Source organism: Syngnathoides biaculeatus, chromosome 18 (genome assembly GCF_019802595.1).
Source record: "Syngnathoides biaculeatus isolate LvHL_M chromosome 18, ASM1980259v1, whole genome shotgun sequence".
Taxonomy (NCBI): domain Eukaryota; kingdom Metazoa; phylum Chordata; class Actinopteri; order Syngnathiformes; family Syngnathidae; genus Syngnathoides; species Syngnathoides biaculeatus.
Window position 1 is genome coordinate 5,724,694 of NC_084657.1, and position 27,091 is coordinate 5,751,784.

At 40.4% G+C, this 27,091-nt stretch overlaps 1 protein-coding gene across 4 annotated transcripts in view; it reads right to left on the bottom strand.

The window, feature by feature from the left end:
- Positions 1-8,597: 8,597 nt before the first annotated feature.
- Positions 8,598-27,091, bottom strand: part of klhl13 (kelch-like family member 13) — a 38,371-nt gene continuing 19,877 nt past the window's right edge. For all 4 annotated transcript variants that reach the window (XM_061803637.1, XM_061803635.1, XM_061803636.1 and 1 more), the window contains 5 exons: positions 26,908-27,040; positions 25,920-26,116; positions 24,835-25,630; positions 18,014-18,127; positions 8,598-9,549 (listed from right to left, as the gene is read on the bottom strand). In XM_061803637.1, the coding sequence (XP_061659621.1) occupies positions 9,062-9,549; positions 18,014-18,127; positions 24,835-25,630; positions 25,920-26,116; positions 26,908-27,040 (1,728 nt within the window). In that variant the 3' untranslated portion in view covers positions 8,598-9,061. The remainder of the gene's footprint in view (positions 9,550-18,013; positions 18,128-24,834; positions 25,631-25,919; positions 26,117-26,907; positions 27,041-27,091) is intronic.

Below are 27,091 nucleotides of genomic sequence, written 5' to 3' on the forward strand. Positions count from 1 at the left end.
AGTTTGCGCAACAAGTTGGCATAGTCGATGTTTTTATTGGCCTATGGAGCAGTGACATTTGAGACCCATTAACGCTACCAAGCAACAAATGATCATCAAAATGCATCCATGTAATGATGCTGAACTAGAGCAGGATGGTTGATTGCAGAGACGCTGATCCGAATAGTACGCTGGCTTTACACATGGCAATAATTGTGAAGAATTTGAGTACTCTAAATTGCTCGAAATTGTTAAAAAACATTCCTTTGTCTGGTCTTTATCTCAAAAAGACAGACTATACTAAGCTAACAGTTAGCATACTACAGTTGTTGTTTTCCTTTCGGCTTGTCCCTTTCGGGGTCACCACAGCGCCGGATGCCCTTCCTGACGCAACCCTTCTCAGGGAGTGCAGGCCCCAGTGGGATATGAACCCACAACCACTGGTTTACCAAACCAGTGCTCTAACCGCTGAGTTACGGGGCCTGAGTTGGCATACTACAGTAAACTGATCTTTAAAAAAATAAATACACAAAATAAAAAAGACTGGATAGATCATTGGCCACCAAAGCTGAAGTCGCCGAAAGCTGATATCCGCCATCATGATACTCCCAAAACAACCATGCCGACCTGTGCAACTGTGTGATTAACTGCGTTAATTGCCACTTTCGTGGCTGTTGGAAAACATTCCACGGGTAAGTTAGAAAGATTTGCTTTGACACTGTTAAAGTTTGTTTGTGAAGGTTTTTTTTTTTTTTTTTTTTTTAAATTTTCTGATGAGCTTGAGTCACTTGAACGAAGTTTTGTTTATAGTTGTTGTTCACTCTCTGCTTCACCTTTATAGGCCGACGGGTTTTCACGAAAAAGCGATGTAAATATTTTCCCAAACTTCATCAGTGGATAAGCAAGAAAACACATTTTCTGTGAATTTTTTGATGAATTTCATAATGCAGAACTCTGCAAATTGAATTTAATTTTCAAATGCGAGGAAACAAGTTTAAATTTTCTGTCTGAAATAGGACGTCGCAGAGACAAACGAACAATGCGTTTAGCATGTATTTTCCCATTGAGAATCTTTATTTCCAAAAATATATCCAACTGATTGACTTAAAATGTCGTGTCTTTATGACAAAAAATGCTTAGTTTTTTGCTATGTTATAATGATAGTGGTTCACAGTGTATTTTGGGAAAAGTTAACATGTCACAGAAATCGGGCCCTAGGTAATATGCAAGGTTTCTTGGTAGTCACGCTGTTATACGTCTTTCCTTTGCACTTTGCCTTTTTTGGCTTATCAAGTCGAATCAAAAATCCTTCATGTTACCAGAAATGAAAAAATGTCAAGCTCACACGACCAGTTTTAATCCTACATGCCAAACTTTGAGAAAACCCCGCCATAATCCAACCTGTAAATCATGTCCGCCACACGTTTTGGGAGTACCAAAATGGCGGCCAACTGGCTTCAACCAATCGACATACCGCTCGATGTGTATGCGCTATCCAGTCTTTTTATATATATTTTTTAAGATCAGTGAGTGCTACAATACCACTACAACAACTACTAAGATTCTTTATCATCATGTTTTTGAGGAGTCTAGATGCCCTTTGGCATCATACCGCACCACACAGCTCTGTCTTGTGCTGTGTTAGTAATATTGTGTACAATGCTCACTACAAGAGCGGAATCCCCCCCCCCCCCCCATAGCATCACTCTGTGTGGGATCGCTAAGGTTTAAACAATGGGTTACCGTGTTAAAAATCTGTTTTGTATATACTGTATCCAATTTTAACAGACAGTGATGATAATGGTGAGCACAGGTTGTACTTCAGCCTTCTGCCTTCTCTCAGGACTTATTTCAATGGATTAAAAAATGCCCACATTCATCACAGGCAGAATGGAAGCTGTGATACCTGCAAAGCTAATCCATTTAATCTCTCGATTTTTTTTTCTTCTTTCTTTCTAACTTCATGTACATGGACAAGGCCAGGTCTGCAAGTTCTTTTGTTGAAGTAAAGCATACCACTCAGGCAGCCTCCATGGTACCGAACGTCAAAAGAAGACAAGGAACAAAATGTGTGTTGATTAGATGAGAACCAGCACATTTTCTGACGACGTCTTTGTTTTTTCCAGCATCGTACAACAGTGACAAATCAAATTACGGCTTGTGACTATTTTCATGTGTCTGGGTACGTTTTGCAACATGGTCCACATCTGACGAGTATCAAGTATGTACAACACCCAGGAATCACAATGAGTCACCCATTCATCAGAAAGGTGACTGGTGTCGGCAGAACCGAGAACGTGTCAGAGGACAAAACGGCGCATTTTCTAAATTTGGGCTCACAAGAAGGTACTTTGTGTTTGCGTGCGCACCGAGTTCCTGGCTTATCTGCAATTTGATGACTAATGTTGACGCAAGTGACTTTTCATGTGTTTATAATCTGTGGACTAAAGTTTAGAACGTATTTGTTTGTGATTACTGTGAACCCAAATGTTCATTAGAAACATTCGGTGAGGAGGTAGCATGATTTTCCCACCATTATTCATGAGCTACTAGTATCAGATCTTTGCTGCCCTCTGCTGGTTGTGTTATTAAATTCATTAATTCGTCAATTCGTCTCATTTCTCATATGCTGGCAACATATCTGGGTACTGAATCTGGGTAAGTGGGGTACATTGAACGGGTGTCAATTTTCTGTCTGGAAATTGTACCAAAAAGTGGTAGCCAACTGTAAGGTGCACTTGTTTTTGTACATTTTGAATATTATTTCTTCCTAATTTGAGAAAATTTTTTCTTAAGGTGGGGGGGAGTACCATTCTGAACAATCCTGAAAACTTCAGCATGTATTCTTAACTAAATCTAGAATTTTGGATATACATTTCCATCTCAATAAATGAGAATACGGAAGACAATGTCAATAGTTCAATTCAAAAAGTGAAACTCAAGCAGATTCATTACACACGGTGAAATATTCATCCATTCAGTTTGCATTCAGCTTATCCTCACTTGGGTTGCAGGCATGCTGGGGCCGACGAGGGACTAGGACCACGGCGAGAAGTGGGTTACAGCCTCGTCTCTGGCATACATACATGTACATAACAATTTTGAGAATTTTAGTTTAGCAAAAAAAAATTTAAAAATTGAACCACAAGAACTTTTAGTAGTGTATTACTTTTGAAACAAAATTATATTTTCTACAATATTAAAATTTTGTTAAATGCAACTAGCTCTTAAATTTCTTTGGATTGCGGCATGACACATTGGTTCTTGAGATCTTGTAGCCAATTAGTGTTGCTGACAGAGAAAAATTAGTAAAAGGTTACAATCATTGTAGTTCATAAAACACGGCAGTTCCAAAGTGCATCGTACTTTGTACTGGCAGTGATTTAAACCCACCTCCATCACTTTACACCTCAGGTAATCTAATGAAGGGTGTACAAGTACTTCCCATCCATCCATTTTCCATGCCGCTTATCCTCAGTCGGGCTACGTGTGAGAGTACCCGAAGAAAACCCATGAGCCCGCAAACTCCAAACAAGCAAGGCCAAATATGAACTCTGGACCTCAGAACCGTAAGGCAGAAGTGCTCACAAGTTGTTCATAGTGTCTTATGAATGTGCTAATGATGTGGGAAAAAATTGTAGGTATGGAATTATAGCTACTGACAGTATATTCGGACTCAGTGTTCAATAATAATCATAATATATAAAGTAAATTTGTGTTTGTTTATTTTATGTGCTATATTCGGCAAGTCAAAACCTGGGGTGGGAGGGGGAATGCTCGGGCGAGCGAAAGCTCACTATTTGACATTCATACAAATTCTAAATTATTTTATTCACACAAAATTACTTTTTACTACGTGACCATCTCAATATCGCTATAAAGTCCATTATGTCTTCATAAAATGCTAACAGTAGGCCAAAAATGTCCACCCTGTCATTGGCCATCCTGTCAGCAAGCTCACAATTTTGTTTTGTTTTTCTTTTATTAACATGTACAATAGCCAACTGCAGTTGATATGCAGTAATTTGCTTCTAACCGTACCTGGGACCTTGACCAATATAAAAATATTAGATTCGCTGGAAAATCTCAAATTTGGGGAGGGGGGAGCGCAGTGAAACAAGAATTTCAAAGTACAATCGATAACTCTGGAAAGCACAACGTAAGTATTTGTCAGGTAATGGGGTCTTATTTTTGTAATCACCTAAGTCTTATTAATAAACAGCTAATTGTAAATTGCTACCACCTGCACCTTAATTATCACAAAATTAATAACCAGCACTTCATTTGCGCAGAGAAAATATTTATAACAGCAGAAATAATTGTTATTGCTCTACTCAGCTGCAGGATCAACTTTCATAGGCCATATAAAATGTTTCTACGTAGGTCAGTATCCATTTGGGCCCGTTGTTGCAATGAGGTCAGCCTGTAGACTTGCTTTCTTTCAACTCTACGACACATTGCCAGTGCAGAGAGTTGAAGGACGAGGAAATGAATGGGGTTTTTTTTCCACACCGATGTTTCTGGTCAGTGCATGAGAGCGAATATGATAAGGAGAATATGTTAGTGAACGGGTGCCTTATATTGAAGGGTTCGTGAAGCTGTCAGCTTGTTCTGTGTGCGTATCATATTTGAATCAGGTGTGCACACACACCTTTAATAAGCACTTCAATGAAAAGCAAAACCCTCTTCTGTTCTCATTAAGGTCACTAGAGGTCATTACAGCAGAGAGCGGTCCGAAGTAAGCCATGAGCTCAGTTGTAATAACGTGGGAATGGAAATGAGTTGGTCGAATGGAAATGAACATACATTTGCAGCGGGAGCGCCATGTTGTTGTTGATTTTACTGCATAATAAGTCAAAAAAAAAAAAAAAAAACTGCCACACAATCGGGACAGCAGTGTGCCCTGTAAGAATCTGCAGTCAAGTGCTTTTTCATGTGCAGAGGAATTCAGGTAACCACGGCAACCTGCCATTGTATAACGGCCCACACATATGCAAGAGCCTGAGCTATCGATCAAAACTGTCACACACAAGCAATCAGATGTGACTTCAAGGGGTTGGCTTTCATTCAGACTCAAAGCAAAGGCACTTATTAAAAAATTACGGGCCTTTGATCCACATCTCAACATTTCACGCATCATACGACATTTTGGGCAGCAAAACAACTGCAGGATAGTTCAAGTCAATCTAATTCCAGCACTGCAAAGGCACCAACCTGAAATGTCATGCGACGTCAACCGTGACACGAAAGCTGCTCTCTATTGCTTTTACTTTAACTATTAAATCAGCTGTAACGTGCAAATAATGTCTCGGATGTTGGATGAACATAATGAGTATAAAGCATCACATTTAATCTCAAATATGCTTCATTGTAGTTATAAGCAGCAATGAGATAAAAATGAACAATGCAATGACATTGCTAAATCATTGCTTTTCTGTCCATGATCTCACTTTTGGCTGACAATTGAATTTTGACTCAGGGATAAAAATAAGTATGACGGAATTAATTAATTAATGTTCTAAAACTATTAATTTTTGAGCTGAAAATAAAAGTCTCCCTTACCAAATGAGTTGTACTTTTTGTTCCAAACTGACGTCCAATGCTCTTAGCTAATGTGCTCCTATTAGGATGGATACAAAATGAGCAGAAAAATATACAGTATATATATAATAGTATCATTGTGAATGTGACTAACATATACGGAAGGGTGAAAACGTATAGATATACAGTATAGGTATACATATAACAAAAAAGTGTTTTTAAATTCACATTTCCAATAACAAATTGTTGAAATTTCTGGCCTTAAGCACTCACACAATCCTTTAGTGGACAACTTTCAAATGCAAGGCTCGGGGGCCAGATCCAGCCCGCCACATGATTTTTTTATGGCCCGTGGAGGCAAATCGTGTGTATCAATTTCCATGTTTTTTGTTCAAATCTGTTCATTTCAAATATAGATATTGAAATGTACAAAGTTTTTGTAAGAATTTGATAGACATTAATAGGACTGTGGGCAATATTAAAAAGAGACCAGGGAGGTTTATTCAACTTTAGAATATGTATAAATTAAAAAAAAATGGCCAATACTTGGAGGATTTCATCGATTACGGGGGTGGTCCAGAACCTAACCCCGAAATAAATGAGGGATGTCCTTTGCACCCCTTGTATTTCAAATGTAGGCTTTGCAGACGTGTTCCTTCTTAGCCTTAAATCTGAAAACAACAAAATAAAATAATTTGACGACATACCTTAATGATGTTGAAATGCAATATGTCTCATTTAGTTAATGAAGGACTTCAGCAGGTGCTGCCATTCGGATTTTTAACAGTGCGGTAAACCTGCAGGGACGGCGAAGGCAGAGTTGCATTTAACCTTGTGATATCCTCGAGCAGAGCAGCTGCTCTTACAGGGGCCAATTTTGGAGCGTCGATGGAAATTTCACTATTTCAAGTCTGCAAATGACTACTTACTTGATTGACAGGTATGTCGAGATGCATCGAGTTGAAGAAGACTGCAGGGCCAATAAGGTGGAAATCATCTGGATGGCGTCAGAAAGCAAATCATAACTACAATAACATAAAAACAAGATGCATAATTTATTTATTAGACTGCAAAGATGCATTAAAAAAAAAATCAGTGAGGAGAAGCTCCATTCATGGGTTTAAAAAAAAATAAATGAATCTAGGCCTGCAAGATGGCCAGATGTTGAACAAAAACAAGTCCCAATTATCGTAATCACCTCTGGCATTATAGCACGTGCCCGCGCGTGCACACACGCAAACACACACATACTTGCTGCAAACCGTCTGGTGTTGGAAATAAGAGATGAATCAGGGCCGGATTATTCAGAACACATTCCCAGGAGACCGGGAGCCACAGTGGAGCGCAAAACTTGACCTATGAATATGCATTAAAGAGGATTAATAAAGACGTTAACCTTTCTGAAGCATGTGGGCTTTAACAATGGGAAGCAGCTTTTGATTCAGGGCATAAAAGCAAAGCAATTACGCAACGCCGGTAATGTCAGGATAGCTTGGTCGTCCTCCATCCGCTGGGATCAATAGCCAATAAGACCATTGTGCACGGAGTCAGAACCGAAGACTGCGAGGATCTGCATCTCTGCGCAGCGTTTCATCATGGTGAGGGGGCGGATCAGTGCTTTAGTTACAGTAAGAGCCAGGGCCATCATCCTGCCCCTCCCCCCTCCTCATCGCTGCTGCTGAGATATGCTCCCTGACTGACAATGTCATCAGGGTGCTGGGATGTAAATACACTCAGCAGGCTGGACAATCTGGGTCATTTCCTGGCTGCAATAAGGAAGACGTGGCCACTTGCTAGGTCGTCGATGCTCGCGCACACCGCCACCAGTGATGAAATCCACCAAGAAGCACAGGTAGCCGAGGTGATGAAAGTAGGATGTGGTTAGGGAAGAGGGTTTTTCTTCTTTTTGGCTCTAATTCTCTTCAGCTTCTTTTGAGGATGCATTGTTCACTAAAAGACACGCACCATCATACTGCATTGACACTGGCGTGCGCAAACTTTGGGATTCAGAGGAACTCTGCAGATTCTGACTGAGAATTGCTCCACTTCAGATTTTCGTTGAACGTGTGCATGAATTATTACAGACAGACCTAAAGACCTAAATAACCTTATTTAGATGGTTTTAGGTTTTTCAAATGTATCATTAGCCCAGTGAAAAATTTAATTTACACTTTTTTTTTTCCCTCACAGTGGCAGTTTTTGGCATGAGCCTCGTGGTTTTTGTTCACAAGCAAGGATGGGGCAAAGTTCAAAGGCTATAGGCATCACACTCCAAATGTTTAAATATTTGGGGGAAAAAAGTATCACATTCAATATTAAATGTCTTTGTAGTGTATTAAATTAAAGAGTGGGTGAAAAAGGATTACAAAGTTATTGTATACCGTTGATTTTGGTTTTATCCAATGTTCCAACTTCACTGCAATTGGGGTGTGTATTGACAATATTACACATACACTTGTCTGCAATTTGTTAAAGTTGGACTCATTAGTCCTGAACAACTGTGGTTTGCAAATAAAGTTTAGACCTATCGGTATGAAGTAAGGATTAGGTGAAAACAGAAAATTTAGAAAAATGAAGTGAGACAATTTAGCAAAAGACGAAGCCACAAAGTGATAGACTAGACCGAATCCTCGAGTTCCGACACCTGTGGTCCGGGTGTAGCCAATATTATGGAAAACAGGGCCCCAAATCAGGGGGAATCAGAGGCAGGACAGTAATGTGCTGTAATGAGAGTATAATGAGGATATAATGCTGTGGACCGAACTCACCTGATAATTACACAAACCTTTTGTCCCCGGGAACAGCGTGAAGCGCTCGTCTCGGACACCATATGTTGCGATTAAGGATTTAATTGGCCGGGATCAGGTGGGTAAACCGTGGGCGACGCTGCCGTCTGTCAATTTGCCAACAGGAAGCGAGAGTTTCCAGGTAATGCGGGTCAGCCGGTTGTTTTCACCGGCAATAAACCATCTGCAGCTTGCAGATGTTTCTGGGAATCTTTCCAATCAATCACAGCAGAGAATCTCAATGTCTGAGCAAATCCTCAACACAATGACCCCATGAACATTTACTTACTTTGAAAACCATGTTTATTAAATTTAGAAAACACCACTTTAACAGTTTTGTAGCAATCGCAGGAAAGAAGTAAAACCGAAGGAGAACTGCTTTAGACGGGCCCGATCCGGGGCCTGAACTTGTCCAGGTCACCCTCTACTCGGAAAGACGCCTCAAAGACGTACGACGGGCGGCGAAATCAGGTAGAAAAGTTGATTTGCAAAGTCCCTTTTCAGGTCAAGGTACTTCCTAACACAATACAAACCAAGTGTGCAACATCAAGGTGGAAATCGGTTGCCATTACTGTAACGGTATGACATTTTCATCACTCCAAGAGCTTGAGGGCCTTCTCCACAAGTGTAGACCAAAGGGACGCAGTACAGACTTAGTCTGAAGAGGAAGTGCAAACAATGTCTACGTGTGTTTGTTGGGGGGGGTTATGGGATTACGGGGGTGTGACCAAAATAGGGCTCCCCCCCATCACTCATCAAGGTGCTGAAAGAGGCGACTCTCTGGATGGCGAGCCTGAGATATCTTCAGGGGGGAACACCGTAAGTGTGCAGGCTCGAATCCCGCCAAGCGACTCGGGTAAATCAAACACTTTGTGCCACTCGTCTTTCTCGGGGTCATACTTTTGAACTATTTCTACCATGCAGCGATTGTTCCATGAGTATCCGCCCACCACGTAGATCTTATTCTCAAACACGGCCACACCCACGTCACTCTGGCCTCGCAACATGGCGGCGATAGGAGTCCATAAGTCAAGGGCCGGGGAGTAGTACTCGCAGCTGAGCACGTCGTCGTAGTCGCTCGTGCCCCGGAAGTGGTTCCCGCCAATCACGTAAAGGCGGTCGCCCACCGTGCACATGCAGTGGAGGCCGCGCACTGTGGTCATGGGCGCCTTCTGAGTCCATTTGTCTGCATCTGGGTCAAAGCACATCAGCTCCTTCTGAAACGTGTCGTGAGTGATTCCCCCTGAAGCGGGAAAAAAAAGAGGGCTAATTAAACTTCACGCCAACCATCAGAGGAGAGAAGTGTGATCGGATCAGCCAATCGCTGACTCACTGGCTGTCTTACATGTGTAAGCAGACCAAGTAGATGAAAACCATGGTCACATTTAGTGGTGTCAGAGGGGATGTGGAAAATAAAAACTCTGAGATACACTCAAGGACTGTGAGGGACAACAGAAGCAGAGGGCGACAATGTGTTCACACGAACATGCACAAACAGACTGTAGACGTCGAGACAGACAAAGCTGAGGCAAAGCTGGGAGGAAAAGGGGGGGGGGGAGAAACAGGACATGTCTACAGGGAAGGCTTAAAATAAAGAGGAACACAATCCCAGCATGCATTTGGGTAGGAGCCAATCGCCGCCCCACTCGCACCTCCGAGGCAGAAATACTAGAAGCGAGAGTAGCAAAGATTTGCAGTGAATCTACACCAGAAACCGCTTTGGATGTCGCTCAGAGGTCGCATGTTCGCTTCACTGAAGAAATTTGAGCCGCCTTTTTGGACCAGAGTGGCGCCTACACAACTGATCCAGTCAGAATTCCTTTCAACATTTAGTCCATGCAGGGAAGGCACTGGGGAGAAATCAGTCTATCATTGACTTTTTCCATTTTTAATTGGTCACCAAAAATCAAAAGAAAGAAAAATTGACGTTTCCCTCCTTTGTTTTTGTTATTTTACGCAGAAAACAAAACAAAAAAAGATTTTTAGTTTTGATCAAAAAAAAAAAAAAAGTTCGGGTGTACCCTGCCTCCTGCCTGTTGACAGCTGGGATAGCCTCCAGCACTCCTGCGACCCTTGTGAGGATAAGCGATTAAGAAAATGGATGGATGTTTAAAAGCTACCATAAGTTTGCTTACTTCTGCTCACATATATATGAGCAATTAAATATTCAAATTCCATCCCATGTCCAGTTTTTATATTTATTTTTGATCTGAGCCTCAAACTGAAGATGAAAAATCTATTTTTTCCCTTTTTTTAAAAAAAAAAATTTTTAATTAAACAACATAAAATAGACAATATTCACTTGACTTTCACTTTTTGTTTGCCAATTGAAAAATGGCAATAATAATATACAGGATGGGAGAAAGAGCTGTCCCTCTCCAGAAAGGAGAGAAATTGAAAACAAAGAAAGCATTCGTAAAAGTTTGAACGTCTTTGTAACGAATACAATTAAAACTCCAGAAAACACGTCACTTGTTTTCACCCTTGGGTGCGTCAATAGTACCGGTAGTTTAGCAACCTACATCAAAGTCTTGAATAAGACCGACAATAACAAAAGTGAACCTAGTAAGAGCATTTTCTTGTGTAATTGAAAAAATGTTTGCAAAGAGAGGACTGAATCAACACATTGGGTGAGGTGAAGTGTCGGGCATAGTTATACCTAGCTAACATTCTTTGAGGGGATTATGCACCTTGGAACTAATTGGGGCTGTGGCATCATTTAGTCAGATGGCTGCAGTTTGATTTGATGAAATGTGCCACTTTGCCACTACAGTAGTGAACCCCAAGGAAATTCTAGTACTGCATAGTGACACACCCAAAAATAAAATAAATCAAAATACATCATGTTTCGCCGCACACTCCACCAACATGGACATATTGCTGTGAAAAGTAAAAAAAAAAAAAAAAAAAGAATAGCACATTAAACCTACATTGAATTACATCTTTTAAGAAATACTCTACCACAAAATACATATTAGCATTGCCAAGAGCAGTTTTGTTTATAGCATAAATTAAAATACCAATCCAGTTTCCATAAAACATTGTGTTGGCAAGATGGGAAGGGTCATCAACATTTATAACCGGGAGAAAAGTAGAAAAGTTCTTTCAGGAAACCTGAAAAATACAACAAATGTTCAGCCTTGGTGCAGGTCTGAACTCCTCTGCGACATCCTCGTTATGAAAGAGTGAGGATTCATGGAACAACAAACAGCTCGGCTGGGATCATAAAAAACAAAACAAAACAAAACAGTTTTTCTTTTAGACTGAGTCATTTACCCGTTTCCACACAAATATAAACATAATCTTCACATTGCCAGGTTCAATTTTAAGCCTTCAGCCAAGAGCTTCTGAGACCCTGCAATAAATAATACACATCCCTCCATAGAGTCAGACCAGAGTCTCGGATTTTATATAAACGCTCTGTACAACCATCATTCACACCTCCTCAGTCAACCCACTGCTTCCTGGAGGCGTACTGTGTGAAAGCAAACACTTAACCTCATGTAACAAAGAACAAGCATTATAAATTTTGCTCAATTCCCTTCTTCGATAACTTGTCAGACGATTGGAAATGTTAAATATTACTAAAACTGGGCATCTAAGGTAAGTTTACCCATTGGAATACAAATGCACATCTGGCTGACTCAGTGAAGTGGGGTGGGGGAGTGGGGGGCATGGCATGAACCACGGGACCACTGGATGCTCACAATGTGGTCCAGAGGCGCCGTGGCTCTAGCTGCTCCACTACTCATGTCTTTAACGGTGCCACACCACGTGCGCCGTGACGGTCCATGAGCTGAGTCCATGTGTCAGGTTCATCCGGCTGACAGAATACCTTCAGACAGCGGAGCAGAGCGGCCATACAACGGCAGCTGATCCGCTGTGACAGACCAACACAGAAGTGCACTTCAGTGCGGATCACCTTGCACAGCAGCTCTAAATCCTCGCCGAGACCCCCGGGTGCTGCAGGGCTTCAGTGCAACAAAATTCCTCTAATTGGCCATTTACCTGACCTTACACATTTAAAGCCCTGCACTATATTTAAGAGTTTGCCGGAAGCAGTACTTGAAATGTAAGATAAGTGACTTTCAAATGAGACACTTGGAATTACTCCAAAACCTCTCATCTTTTGCCCCTGCACAGTTTAATGAGTTACAACATAAGATCGGTAACAAATCGCCTCCCTTTGCAACAGGGGTGCCCTGATTTTTTCAGCAAGGGCCCCACTCCAGGGTCCACTTCGACATTCTTCCTGTTTAGTTTATTGAATATTTTGGCCGTATTGGAAAGAAAACATCAGGTGCACTGCTTGGCATGCACAGTTTGAAATCAATGAAAACAAAGAGTTATGTACTCGTACCTGATGCTGTCAATCAAAACTGAGCATTATGAATTTGCAAAGATAGAGTGAAAGATAAAATAGTGGTTCAAGTTTACCAGTTTATTTTCTTCCAACCAATCTATTTTCTACACTGCTTAATTTCACAAGGGATGGTGGAGCCTATCTCAGCATACAAAGCAAGAGACGGACGGGGTACACCTTAAACTAGTCACCAGCCGAACACACGCCACATGTAGACAACGATTCCCACTTACATTCACAATTGAACAGCTAATTTAAAGTCTTCAATTAGCCTGCTCAATTTCATGTCATTTGGAATGTGGTAGGAAACCAGAGTACCCAGACTATCAAAGGGAAACGTGTAAGCAATGCAACTCTACAGGCTCCAGCCAGTGAGAGCTTGCTGGCTTGCAGAAGATTAGCGGTCCTGTGCCCACTGTGATATTCCTTGCTAAATTGATCAACTGGAAAATTGAACATTATGAGGCTTCCAAACAGGTTGATCGTGAGCTTACACAGCACTTAAAATAGTCACCCAGTTTTGATCATCAAAATAGTGAAATGTTTATGCATGACAAGTAATAGTATACGAAAGAAGTGTATGACTTAAGTCTAAGATTACTACATTATATCACCCATTACACACACAAGGAAAGCTCCTGTGTGTAGGTGCTATGTGAGCATGTTAATGCTTAGACTACTAATGTGCATTACTTTGGCAGTCAAAGCTTCAATAATCTATATCTCAAACTATCCTGACTGAATGAAACTAAATCCAAAAATGTAGTCTGAAAAATAAGCACTGCTACAAAATGTCAGGCTCATCAGGTACAGAAAGTATTTAGACCAGCTTACATTTTTCCGTCATATTGCAGGTATTTTCTAAAATCAGTCAAGTTCACTTTTCTCCTCATCAATGTACACACAGCACCCCATAAGGGTAGGAAAATATTGACTTGTTGAAATTCCTGCAGATTTATTAAAAAAAAAAAACTGAAATATCACACAGCCCTAACTATTCAGACCCTTTGCGGTGACACTCATTTAACTCGGGTGCTGTCCATTTCTTCTGATCATCCTTAAGATTGTTTTACAGCTTCATTAAAGTCCATCTGTTTGATTATCGTGATTGGACTTGATGAGGAAAGCCACACATCTGTTTCTATATAATGTATCATCATCTATATAAGACCTCATAGCTCACAGTGCCATTGAATGGTGCTGTAAGAATATAGTACCCAAACCCAGGACAGATTAACAGAGGATCTTCCATGTGACACCTCCCACACAGGCTTAATGCAGTTAGTTATCACCCTCCACTCCCCCCACCCCCCACCCCACACCTCCCTTCCGTTGTAAAAATTTGCTTGGGATTAGTCACACAAAGAAACTAGGGCTCATCTCCATAGTGCAGGGTATGCTGTTTTCAATATGGTGAACAAGTGCGTGGGTGACACCCAAAATGAAGCAAGGAAAAAGACCAAAGCTCATGTCTATCATTACCCACCAAACAGATTAGATTAAACAAATTAAAAAGTGACAGTGTCTTGCCTTCTCTTGTGTTTCAGGGGTCTTTTGAACATCTACTTTGATTTCTCTAGTTCAAATTAGTCAAATGAAATTTGTTCTCATGGCCGCTAAAAGGTAGAAAAAGCCAAACAAAATGTGTCAACATACGTGAAAATCTTTTGTTGGTCAGTGGCGACTGAGAAACTAACAGCAGGATGGCTTCTTGTGCAGTTGGGCTGAGCACAAATCGCTGTGTACCCTATGTATATTATGCTTGTTGGTGGAAGGCTTAGCTTAGGGGGGCAGTGTGTGAGTAGTATTTACATCATAATTTTGATTTACCTATATTATTTTGCATATTAAGAGTTCATATGCATCGAAAGGACCCCTGTGAAAATGACATGAATCCCAATGAATCCATAAAGAATCCATTATCCATCTATATATGTAGATATAAGCACCTGCAACATAAAAAGTTCACTACGCCTTGAACCTCTACGACAAAGAATCCCACTAAGTCCTTTATATCAGGGGTTCTCAAACTGGGAAACACGTGGTACAGGAGCTGTGGCTTTGGGGGTCTGCAAAACAATTTGTAATCCATTTCCACAACCTTTTAAAAAAGTGCATACTGAAACATATCTTTTACTTTCGGCTTGTCCCATTAGGGGTCGCCACAGTGTGCCATCTTTTTCCATGCAAGCCTGCATCTTCCTCTCCAACACCAACTGCCCTCATTTCCTCCCTCACAACATCCATCAACCTTGTCTTTACACTTACAATTATTGTGGTGCATTCATGACGGAATGTGGCAGACTGAACCGGTGAGTGAACTCTGGGACAATTTGGTTTCAATTCAGTGCCACTTTGAAACCACCTTAGACATTGTGTTTGACAGTAGCGAAATGCACGGGCGTTATCACAAATGCACAACAAGCGTTGCGAGTCTGGGTACTTTGTCAGAGTGCATCTTTTTAAAAATAAGTGTTCCAAATTATTATAAAAATAGGATTTAAGTTAAATGAACATATGAGCTTTATTATTCTTTTTTTTTTTTATACGTAGTTTCATGTTTCTATTGTCGATTTAGAACACAGGTGTCAAACTCAAGACCCGGGGCCCAGATTGGGCCCACTACATGGTTTTATGTGGCCCGCACAAGTGAATCATGTGTGTCAACTTCCATGATTCTTGTTAAAATCTGTATAAAACAATTCCAATTGTCATGTAATAAATGATCAAATTGAGAAACTGCAAGCTTTTTTTTGTCACCAAACAGCTGAAAAACCATTTACCCTTGATTTCTGAAACTATTTCATAAATTTTCTGTGTAAATATGATGGTGATTAAAGATTTTATGCTTTCAGTTTAATGGCCCTCAGAGAAATCATAACTACAATGTGGCCCATGACAAAAATTAGTTTGACACCCCAGATTTAGTAGCTTCATTAAAATCTTACGGGTTTGATAATTAAGACTCCCACGTGAGCTTAATTAAATGAAAAATGCTCAAGAAGGTGGTTTTACGTTATGAAGCAAGTGAGTCTCTATGTATAATCATGAAAAAGAAGGCTCTTTTTGGTGATAAGTGAAGAACAGTCCAACACCTTAAGAAAACACTTAAAACACTGACATTTTAATAAAATCCTCATATATCGTTAAATAATTGACTCAGGGAGAAAATGGGTTAGTTCAGATAAAGACATTAAGCAAAGTCAGGGAAATGCATCGTATTAAGAGAGCAGCTGTTAAAAACCCACTGATAAGCAGCAAGCAAAGATTTGAAGCTGCTGTCGTCTCTGGAGTGCCAAGAACCTCTCAATGCAGGATCCTCCAAGGGTTAGCAGTCATGCAATTATTTTGCTACCTAACATCTCTCTAGTAGAAACATTCACAGTGGGCTTCAAAATGCATAGACTATTTTTATTCACTGATAAAGGCTGTGCTACTTTAGTTGATCAAGATGAATCGAGTTCTGGATGGTTGGTGGATAGCCAACATGTCCTCTAAAAGCCCATATTCGTTTTTGGGCTGGAAAAATGGGGACCAAGATCGTAAGCCCATTTAGGGTGTCAGAAGGTGTCAGAATGACTTCTGCATAATAAGTAGAGGTCCTGACTGAATTTCCTGTCATGATATAAAAACAACTTCCTGCCTTTCACAGTAAAACAGTTCTCACACATGCAATGCACCGTCCCACGCACCAAAAATTGACATTAAAACATTAGCTGCAATGGGTATAAAGTGTCAAAAAAACATGGCGTGATCACCATCACTTGAACGTAAGACGTATGAAGTAGCAACATTACAAGTAACCTCCATCTGTGGAATTTTGTATTCAAAATAAAATAAAAGACGTAATGACAGGTTCAAACACCTCTAAGACCCTCTATAACACCGTATTTTGCACCAATGGGTGACTGCTGCCACACAAGACAAATTAGAGTTCAGTATCTTGCCCAAGGACAGGTCGACATGCAGAGAGTAGTGGCCGGGATTTTTAAACCATGTCAGCATGATCGAGTGAGTCAGAGCGAGCGGGTTAACTCATTAGCTCGCTAGCTAGTTAGCGCCCAGGCTCGTGAACATAAAATTGTTAAGGTCTAGGTTAGGATTTCATTAAACTCCAGTTGTGTGCATCTACCGTTTCAAAGCTCTTCCGTGAGCAGCTTGCTGGGTCCTGAGCAGTGCGCGCTGGGTGTTACCACAACAATCCAGAAAAAAAAAAAAAAAGTCTTCATTGTATTTATGGAAAGATAACTCCCTTTTCTGGTTATTAATGTCAACCACCAAGACAGGCTTGTTTTTAATGGATAATGATTCGCTGACAGTTCAGCAACGTGCACGCGCACGCAAACGTGTAAGCAATGCTGGGCGTCTGCGGATGTAGACTGTTTCCTCATTTTGTTCATCTCAGGATACATCTCAATAGAGATCAAGCTCAAGTACACGACCTTTTTACTCCCTACACTACTCTTCTCATAAATGTTCCATTTGCGCTATTTAAGTTGAGTTTTTACTTTTTATAGAAGGTGACACTGAAACGTCACAACAATTTTGAAGACTTGGAGAACTAGTAATTTTGACTCACCGGTGGTTATTTTTACCGAAAATAATCTCAGTTAAGAGATGGGGTTCCCTGAGTAGCAGATGAAAAAAAAAAGTCAAGGACATAAATTGAGAGATAATGAATTTAAACCGCTTTAAATGGTTTGGACCATACGTTGTATTTATATGACAAAAAAATGTTTAAAAAAAAAAAGGTGTTTTTTTTTTCCATGCACACAATTGCACAAATTCTTGGTGCGTTGTACTGAGGTTGGAGAAACAAATAGTTGTTGGTCTGAAAAATGTTTTCAGTGTATATTTATAAATATTAACAAACAGCAAATACCTAATTTGGAGTACCGTGTATATTTCAACAGCATTTTGTGACTTCGCTGGTAGGAAAATAGCATCACATGAATGAATTTACGTATCAGCATTTTAGTTTTTTGAAAATCTTAGGTTTATCATATGATACATGCCAAACAATTCGAGCAGGTCTTTATGATTTTTTTTTTTTTTTTTTAACCAGGTAACTTTTGGTTTGATTAAAAACACCTTTGTGAACTCAAATGTGTTTGTCAGCCTAGAACAGGGGCCCAAACTACTACATCCTTCTCAAATCCCAATCTCATCACAAAGAAAAAAAATGCACAGAAAATGAACACAGAAAATGGTTCATGAAAATAGAAGTGGAGTAAAGAAAAATAGAATGGCTTTAAGAACTATTTCATCACTTTAGAGTAACAAATGTAATTGGAAATGACAATTCATTTAAGATGAGAGGCTTTATTATATGGTCGCTACTTACCTGAAATATACATATAGCCGCCATACACCGTCCCAGCATGTCCATAGTGTGGCTCATTCATTTTGGCAACGTACGTCCATTCATTCGTCCTTGGGTTATAGCACTCCACAGTAGCTTAAAGAAAAACGGGGGGAAAAGGAAATGTATTAGCAGAAAGTAGGTCAAGACACAAGTAAGGAGGACAAATAGCAGCAAATGAGGCCTTGGAGGGTCTCAGCGTGGGAGCTCAACTTTAAAATGCGAACCATGCATCCTGAAAACTACATCAGCAGGGAGTGAACAGAAAATTAGAAGATAGTAAATTTGTAAAATAATTTCTGTCAAAGTTCCCGAGGATGTTGTCAAAAAAAATCCACAACGATCTGGAAAAGAAACACTGATTCACAGGTTGTTTTATGAATTTAATAGGAAAGCATGGTTGTTCTGTGACTTTGTGGCCTTCTGTGTTGCCACTACAGTACTCTTTTCAATTAGCAATGTGTCAACTGCATAAGTAAAAACAAATACCAGCAGCATAGGACAATGCACTCAATTCTAACAATCAGGGGTGTGAATCCGCGGATTCTGTGAAAAATATGATTTTCACGAAACCTCTACTTTTACAATAAAAATCATTAGGGGGTAGGGGTCTACTTTGCTTTAATAGCCTCCTACAGGCCTCCTACACCACGGCGGCTCAATACAGTCGGACATGCGGAGTTTTACACCAGCTGAACGTCGAACGTGTTTTGACATCAATTCGGCAAAGCACAGACGGACTTAACGGGGGCTACAAATAGCGTGACCTGGCAATGCGTACGTGAATTTTACTGACAAACAACATTAACATACTTCCTATTTTTACGACATTGCAACCAAGGCCTTGTATTTTACCAATTTAATGCCTGATTTTGTTTTCTTTTCTAAACAATTCTTTAAAATATTTACTTTTTTTTTAAAACTTTGGTTTTGATTAAGAGATGAAATACATGTGCAATTATTAGATACTTCAAGGAGGGCACAGGAGCAAGGTGTAAATTAACTTAGGTCAGACACAGTTAAGATGCCATCAAAAAAAACATTTAAACAATTTAAAAGAAAACTTAATAGGTATTATATGTGGCAAAATGTAGACCAAAACTAGTAAAATATTTACTTATTGAGACCAATTATTTTCTTGCAGGGAATGCTCAGAATATACCATATTACGTCTTAAATTGCTTGGTGTCTGGGGCACTTCGGCTTATACTCTGCCCCCCCAGACCTCCACCCCCTTAACTTTCCTCGGATTTTCTCTTCCTCATTTCACAACCCTGAACAACATGCAAAGATGAATCGTGACCAGCATTAATAAGTCAATCAAAATCAATCAATAAAAGAACCAAACAACAGTAGTGCATCTTTTATTGTGTTAGTCATATTACTGACAAGAAAACTGAGAATTAATACAATTCCTCAGAAGATTTACTGGCAATTTGTTTCCATGCTGTGGGCAAGCAGTGTTTTTTTGTGGGTGGGATGGGTGAAAACATTGCCCACTCATCAATTTATTACTAAAAATGACCTTGAGCTTTGGACAATAGAAGTATAAACATATTAAAGTGCAAAACACTTGCTGGTATGTTGGGGATTTACACCACATTATCTCCGCTGGTGCATTTTCTAGCTATAACATGAAAAGCCCTATTGTGTTTAGTGTGACATAATAGACACCCCCCCCATACACACACACACACATACACACGCGCGCGCGTGCACGCACACACACACACGCACACACACACACACACACACACACACGCACACACACACACACAACACACACACACACACACACACACACACACACACCACACACACACACACACACACACACACCACACACACACACACACACACACACACACACACACACACACACACACACACACACACACACACACACACACACCTTAATGGAGCCAATGGGCAGCAAGGGGAAAACTGCCAATACTGAATCAAGCCACAGTATTTTTGTGGCTTTCATATTTGACACAAAGCACAGGGGACAGAAACCAGTAATTGGATAGGCAAGCGACAAGTGTTCTGTGGAGTCAGATTAGTCCCCATAATCTCAGGGGATTAAGAAAAAAGGAAAAGATTAAAAAAAAAAAAAACATCCATTTTAGCTTTTGAGATTGCTCTGTTGAAAAAAAGACCACAGGTCAAAAAGAGAGACTGCCTGATGAGCATCAATAAAAAAAGAGAACCTTGCTGACTTGAAACACACTGCTTGATAGATAAGAGGCCATAAAAAGATCTGATTTAATCATAAAAGACCATTAAAAACAACTTGACACATTCCACTGCATTGCCTCCATTGACCTCAAAGGCCCAGTAAAGTCATTCTCACGATTTGTTTCTCAATACATTAAATGAGTAAATAAATGCTGAAAATGTGCAAAGACTAAGCACCATATACAGGACAGGGACATCTCAAATTTGAATACTGTAGGAGAGTTTATTGTATTTCAGCATTTCAATTTCAAAAATGAAAGATTCTACGTATGCATTCAATACAGATTGTCAAGATTCTTTCAACAAGAAAATACTTTTAGAAGGCCAATTTCCAAACTCATGGCTTATGTAACATTCTAATGTCTTGCAGATAATAAAATGTGGGTTTCCATTGCTGTAGCTAAAATCCATCCAGCCATCCATTTTCTTTGCTGCTTATCCTCACGAGGGTCGTGGGGAGTGCTGGAGCCTATCCCAGCTGTCAATGGCAGGAGGCGGGGCACACCCTGAACTGATTGACAGCCAATTGCAGGGGACATGGAGACAGACAACAGCCGGACTCACAATCACACCTCGGGCCAATTTAGAGTGTCCAATTAATGTTGTATGTTTTTGGGATGTGGGAGGAAACCGGAGTGCCTGTAGAAAGCCCACAAAGGCACGGGGAGAACATGCAAACTCCGCACAGGTGGGGCCGGGATCAAACCCTGAGAGGCCGACGCATTTCCAGCTGATCTACCGTGCCGCCAGAGCTAAAATCGTCCCAATAAATAAATTAAAAAAAAAAAAAAAAAAAAAAAAATATATATATATATATATATATATATATATATATATATATATATATATATATCCTTTTTAGAGAGTCTGTCTACAGTGGGTACGGAAAGTATTCAGATCCCCTTGAATCTTTCAGTTGCAAACCTAATTCCTATGAGGTTGGGATGTTGGGTTGAATAAAACCAGAATACGATGATTTGCAAATCATGTTCTACCTATATTTAATTGAATAGACAACAAATAAGACAGATAATGTTCAACTCATACACTTTGTTTTTGGCAAATCACTGAGTTTGAATTTTATGGCTGCAAGGCATTCCAAAAATGCTGCAATAGGGTCATGTTTACCACTGTATTACATCACCTTTTTTATTTTAACAACACTCAAATGTTTGTGAATTGAGGGCACTAATTGTTGAAGCTTTGTAGGTGGACTTCTTTCCCATTCTTGCTTGCTATACAGCTTCAGCTGTTCAACAGTCCACAATCTCCATTGTTGTATTTTATGCTTCATCACACGCTAGACATTTTCAATGGCAGACAGGTCTGGACTGCAGGCAGGCCAGCCTAGTATCTACACACTTTTACTATAAAGCCACGATGTTGTAACATGCAGAATGTGCTTTGGGATTGTCTTGCTGAAAAAAGATGGGGCGTCCATAAAAAAGACATTGCTTGGATGGCAGCGCGTTTCCCCAAAACTTGCATGTACCTTTCAGCATCAATAGTGCCTTCACAGATGTGTAAATTCCCCGTGCCATTGGGACTAACACAACCCCATACCAGTACAGATGCTGGCTGCTCCATAACTGTCCAGATGGCTCTTTTCCTCTTTGTCCCAGACTAAACGACGACAATTTCTAAAAACAATTTCAAATGTGGACTCGTCAAACCAGAGAAACCATTTCCACTTTTCATCTGTCCATCATAGATGAGCTTGGGACCAGAGAGGCCTGTGGCATTTGTGGTTGTTGTTTATAAATGTTTTTTTGCTGTGTATAGCAGAGTTTTAAGTTGCATTTATGGATTTGGTGCCGAACTGAATTTACTGACATTGGTCTTCCTGAGCCCATGCACTGTTACCCTTTACACTTTGATATTGGTTATTGATGCAGTCCAGCCTGATGGATCAAATATCACACGGATTCAATCTTGGTTTTCCGTCTTGCCGCTTAAATGCAGATGCAGTGATTTTTCCAGATTCTCTGAACCTTTTGATGACAACATGGATCGTAGATGCTGAAATCCCTAAATTCCTTGCAACTGTACATTGAGGAACACTGTCCTTAAACTGTTCAACTATTTTCTCACGCAATGTTCACAAAGAGGTGAACCTTGCCCCATCTTTGCTTGTGAATGAAAAGAGCCATTCAGGGAAGCTTCTTTTATAACCAATCATGGCACTAACCTGTTCCCATTTACTCTGGTGTTTGATGAGTATTCATCATCTTTTTTGACACCTGTCCCATCTTTTATGGGAACCTGTTGGAGCCATAAAATTCTCAAGTTAATTAGTTGCTAAAAAATATAGTCTCGATATTATGTATAGCAGAGTTTTTCAACCACTGCGCTGTGGGACACCAATCTGCCGTGGCGGCGTGTCTGGTGTGGCATAGGAAATCATCCAATTTTACCTAATAGGGGAAAATGAACCCAGAGATAATGTGCAGTCGCCGACTGTCTATGCTGTCAAATGATGGGCAAAGTAATCATGTAATACGCTTCTATATCAGTATGTGGCAACAGGTAGCTAATTACTTTGATTAGTGATGCGTCAGGGGGTGGTGACAGTAACATTGTAACATGACAAAGCTATACGGTGACAATGATGGAGAGGTTTTTGAAATGGGAAGATGCTAACTCAGAATTGGACTCGAATGAATGTCCAAGTGTGAGTGGAAGACAAAAGAAACCAAAGATGCTTTGCTCACGGAAAGTCTTTGGCGTGAGGCAATATAGTGAAAGCTAGAGAGGACAAGAATGCAAAGTATTTTGTTTGCCTTCACGCACACACAACGGAATAGGTAATGTTGATGAGAGAAAACATTGATGAACAAGAAAGCGCTTTAAGCTAGCTATCACATTGCTGAACTTGTAGCCAAATTTAAAAAAACTCACACTCTCTGGGAGAGACATTGATACTTCCAACCTGTAAAGCCATTGTAAATGAGATGCTTGAACCTAAGGCAGATTAAGAAATAGCTAAACTCCCTCGTTCATTTAACACCCTTTGCAGACATTGGTGACATGTCTGCAGACATTGAATGTTTAGCCATTGCAAAAAAAAAAAAAACAACAGGAGAGGAAATTTTTCGGGTCCCATCTGAATATCTTGAGCAAAGTGGACTTAAATGGGGAATACTGCATGGGTGCCTGCAGTGATGGAGTGGCAGCCATGGTTGGATGCACCAAAGCCTATGTAAGCAGAGTGGAACAAAGAGACCCTGATGTGTTACGCACAGCTTTTTACACCGTGAGGCCCTCGTAGCCAAGACCTTACCAGCAGATGTAGTTCCTGTGTTGGATGATGCTGAGCACATGGTGAACTTTGCAAATTCACGACCCGTGAAAAGTCGCATCTTTATGTGGGGAAATGGGCACGGGCCATAAAACAAAGCAAGTTTATTCGTATAGCGCATTTCATACACAAGTTAAAACAATGTATGTGCAAGGTACTGGGCCATCTTTATGAACTGCTGGAGGAAAAAAAGTGTTTCTGACAAATGAGACAACTGATGAGTGGTGTGCAAACCTGGCATACCTGGGTGACATTTTTCCATCATCTGAATGAACTGAACATATATGCAAGGCTGGAATAAAAACCTCCTCATAAACATCAAATAAGTGGATTCTACTCAAAGCTGCAACTCTTGAAACAGTGTGGAAAATGGAAATCTTGAAATGTTCATACCAAGCAATGACAAAATGTCAACACAGTAGCATTATGTGAGCTCATAGTAAAACATTTAAAAACACTAATTTTTCTCCAGCCTTCATTCAATCTCTTCACTGGTTGATGGAGTCATACAGTTGGTGGAAAGGACATGACCTTACAGGAACAGGAGGAAGTACCTGAACTGAGACAAGATTGTAGTTTAAAGCTAAGCTTTCCCGATATGGACCGTTTGGACAGTTTTTGGTTGGCTACTGCCAAGGAGTACCCATTCTGTCAAACAAAGCTATTTTGACATTGCTCCCATTTTCCACAACATATCTCTGTGAGGTGGGTGAGCTTTTATAAAACGTATAACCAGAGAGAGACTGAGAGCTGTTGAGGAAGAGCTTTCTGTAGGTCTTTCATCGATTCCTGACACAATATCAGCTTTACGTTCATCCAAATGGGCCCAGGTGTCACATTGAGTGAGTAAATTATGATTATTAAATGTATTTTGTTTGTTTGATTTTTATTCAATACGCTTTGGTGAGAACTATTTCACATTTTCAGCTGGTGGGGTGCCGTGGGATTTTTTTAATGAAAAAAAGTGTCGCTTGGCTCAAAAAATGTTGAAAAAAATTGATCTATAGCATGTGGGTCTGGAATCCATTCCTCGCCGATGAACAGGAAACGCGAAATTTTCTCAGCTCGGTCAAGGGTCGTTGACACAGCAAAAGTGTAGGGAAAACCCAGTATTAAGCTATGATTATTGATTCAACTTAGCTTATTAACCCACCTTCTTTCACAAAAGTCCATTTCACTCCCATTTGTCTCATGGAATATTAATCATGCATTTTGCCATTTCTTGATATAAGAAAAATGTGGGAAAGAAGAAAAAAAAAAAACTCACCGAGCTCCCCAGCCGCATTCCTTCCACCAACAGCATAGAGGTGTCCCTTGAGTGCACTGAGGTGGAAGAAGGTACGCTTCTCATTAAGGCATGCCACCTGCATCCACTTGTTGTAGCGAGGGTCGTAGCGGAAGACCGTGTCCACTGCGGTCTTGCCTTTGGTGTCGTAGTTGCTTTGGCCCCCCACAACATAGAGAAAGTTGCCAATGACTGCGATGCCGTGTTGATAGCGAGGTGCGTCCATAGGTGCCAGCGCTTTCCATTCATGTGCCTTCTCGTCAAACAGGCGTAGCTCCTTGCTCACCACGAGCTGCTGCCGCAGGACGCCGCCCAGTGTGACCAGGTGGGCACTGTCCGAGCGGATGGCTGTCCGTTCTGACTGCATGACTGGTTGCATATAGGGCATCATTTGGTAGTTACTAGCTTCCAGGAGAAGGTTGACGCATGTGTTGTCTGTGCGCATGAAGTCCACTGTCTGTACATGATTGATGAGCTCCTGGGGGTTCATCAGGGGAAAGCGGATGTTCTTCATGAGCTTCGAGGCGCAGTCCATGCGACTATCTTCGTAACGTAGCCAGCGGCAAGCGGCTTTGAAGAGGTCCAGTTCAGTGCAATGTTTCAAGCTGTTGCTGGACAGCACAAACGCCAAGCGCTCAAATGGCAGCTTGACAAACTCGCCAGTGCCCAAAAGAGAGGGGAAGTTTTTCAATATGAAATTGTTGACATATTTGTCCACTTCTGTGAGGTTATATGTGTTGGCGATGCGGCCCACCTCGACACAGTTGTCTAGGGAAACCTGAAAAAAGAGAGACGATTGTTAATATGCACAGAAGGTTGCCAATACAAAACATAAAAGTTGAATAGAAGCCAAAAGAAACGTTAAATTTGGGAATTTTTACACACAATGTATTCAGGGAATTCAATCAATGAGAAATTAGGCAAATATACTAGTTCAATGTGCCCTCTTCATTCATGAAACAGTTCTGGAATGTACTGAAGTGCTTTACTCTTTCAGAGTATTGAAAACAAAAACTCTAGATTTGAATAAGGTAAAAGGACTGCACTATGTGTGCATATTTTCTTACCCCAGATATGAGAAAGACCTTGCAGAAATCCAATACTGGAAGGATTTGTAGGAAGCTGGCAGCCTCAAGTGTGTCTTGCAGATTCTCCATGTTAAGCGACAACTTGGCTGTGTAGATGAAGTCAATGATCTTCTTCAGGCCTATTCGGTTAACTCCGTGGAGCTTGATGCACATTAAATCCTGTTCTTTCATTCCACCTGCATCAGGACAAAGCAGCGGATAACCAAAAAGTAGATTCTGCCAAACAACTAACAGATAATATTATTTGACTGACACATATGTGAGCACCTGCATCCTTGTGATGTTTCAGGATAGAGGATAAAAACTTACATTAAAGACCAAATTGAATTCCAAAGAGCTGTATTTTAGAAATGAATCCAATATCCACGTTATCAAATCTATTAAAAAACATTTCTCATGAACGTAAGAAATCTAGATATTTTATGCCTTGTTACGTGATACCAAGAGTCCTTGTTAATACTGTACTCAACCAAAAAATTAGAAACTATCAATATTATGCACCAATGTTCTACACAAGACACCTAATACTGTGACCATTGAGTGTATGTGTTGTAAAAGTATTGATTCTCCAATTTTCATCTGTAAACATGATGAAAGAATGTTAAATTTTGACATTAGCAGGTATGCATAGATGCTCGACTACAATTGGATCAACATGCTTCTGTCATTCGGTCCATGTAATTCTGCAACAGGAACATTATTGCTTCTAATTCTTCGTGATTTGCCATTCAGATTCTCACAACAGTGTGGGATGTATGAATGAGGACATTCTTACTGGAACAACTGACATAACTGATACTGTGTTAAATCGTGTGTTTTGTGAATAATGGAAAAAAAATGCTTTACTTGAGAAGACAGTAAAGAAAAAAAATTACCCAGCCATTTAAATGAATCACCGATGCACATCCCCCACACAAATCACACGAGAAAAAGAACGCACAAAAGTTCTGAGTCATTTGTGACCCACCTGTGAACATAGCTTTGAAATAGTCGGAGGATGAAGCCATCATTGCTCGATGTACGGGGAATGCTTCATCGCCATCACCGGCCACTAGAGTGACATCACATAACAGTCCCTCTATCCTCAACTGGTCAAATCCCTACAACAGCAAGATGACATGTTAATATGTTCAATGAGTATTAGTTGTGTG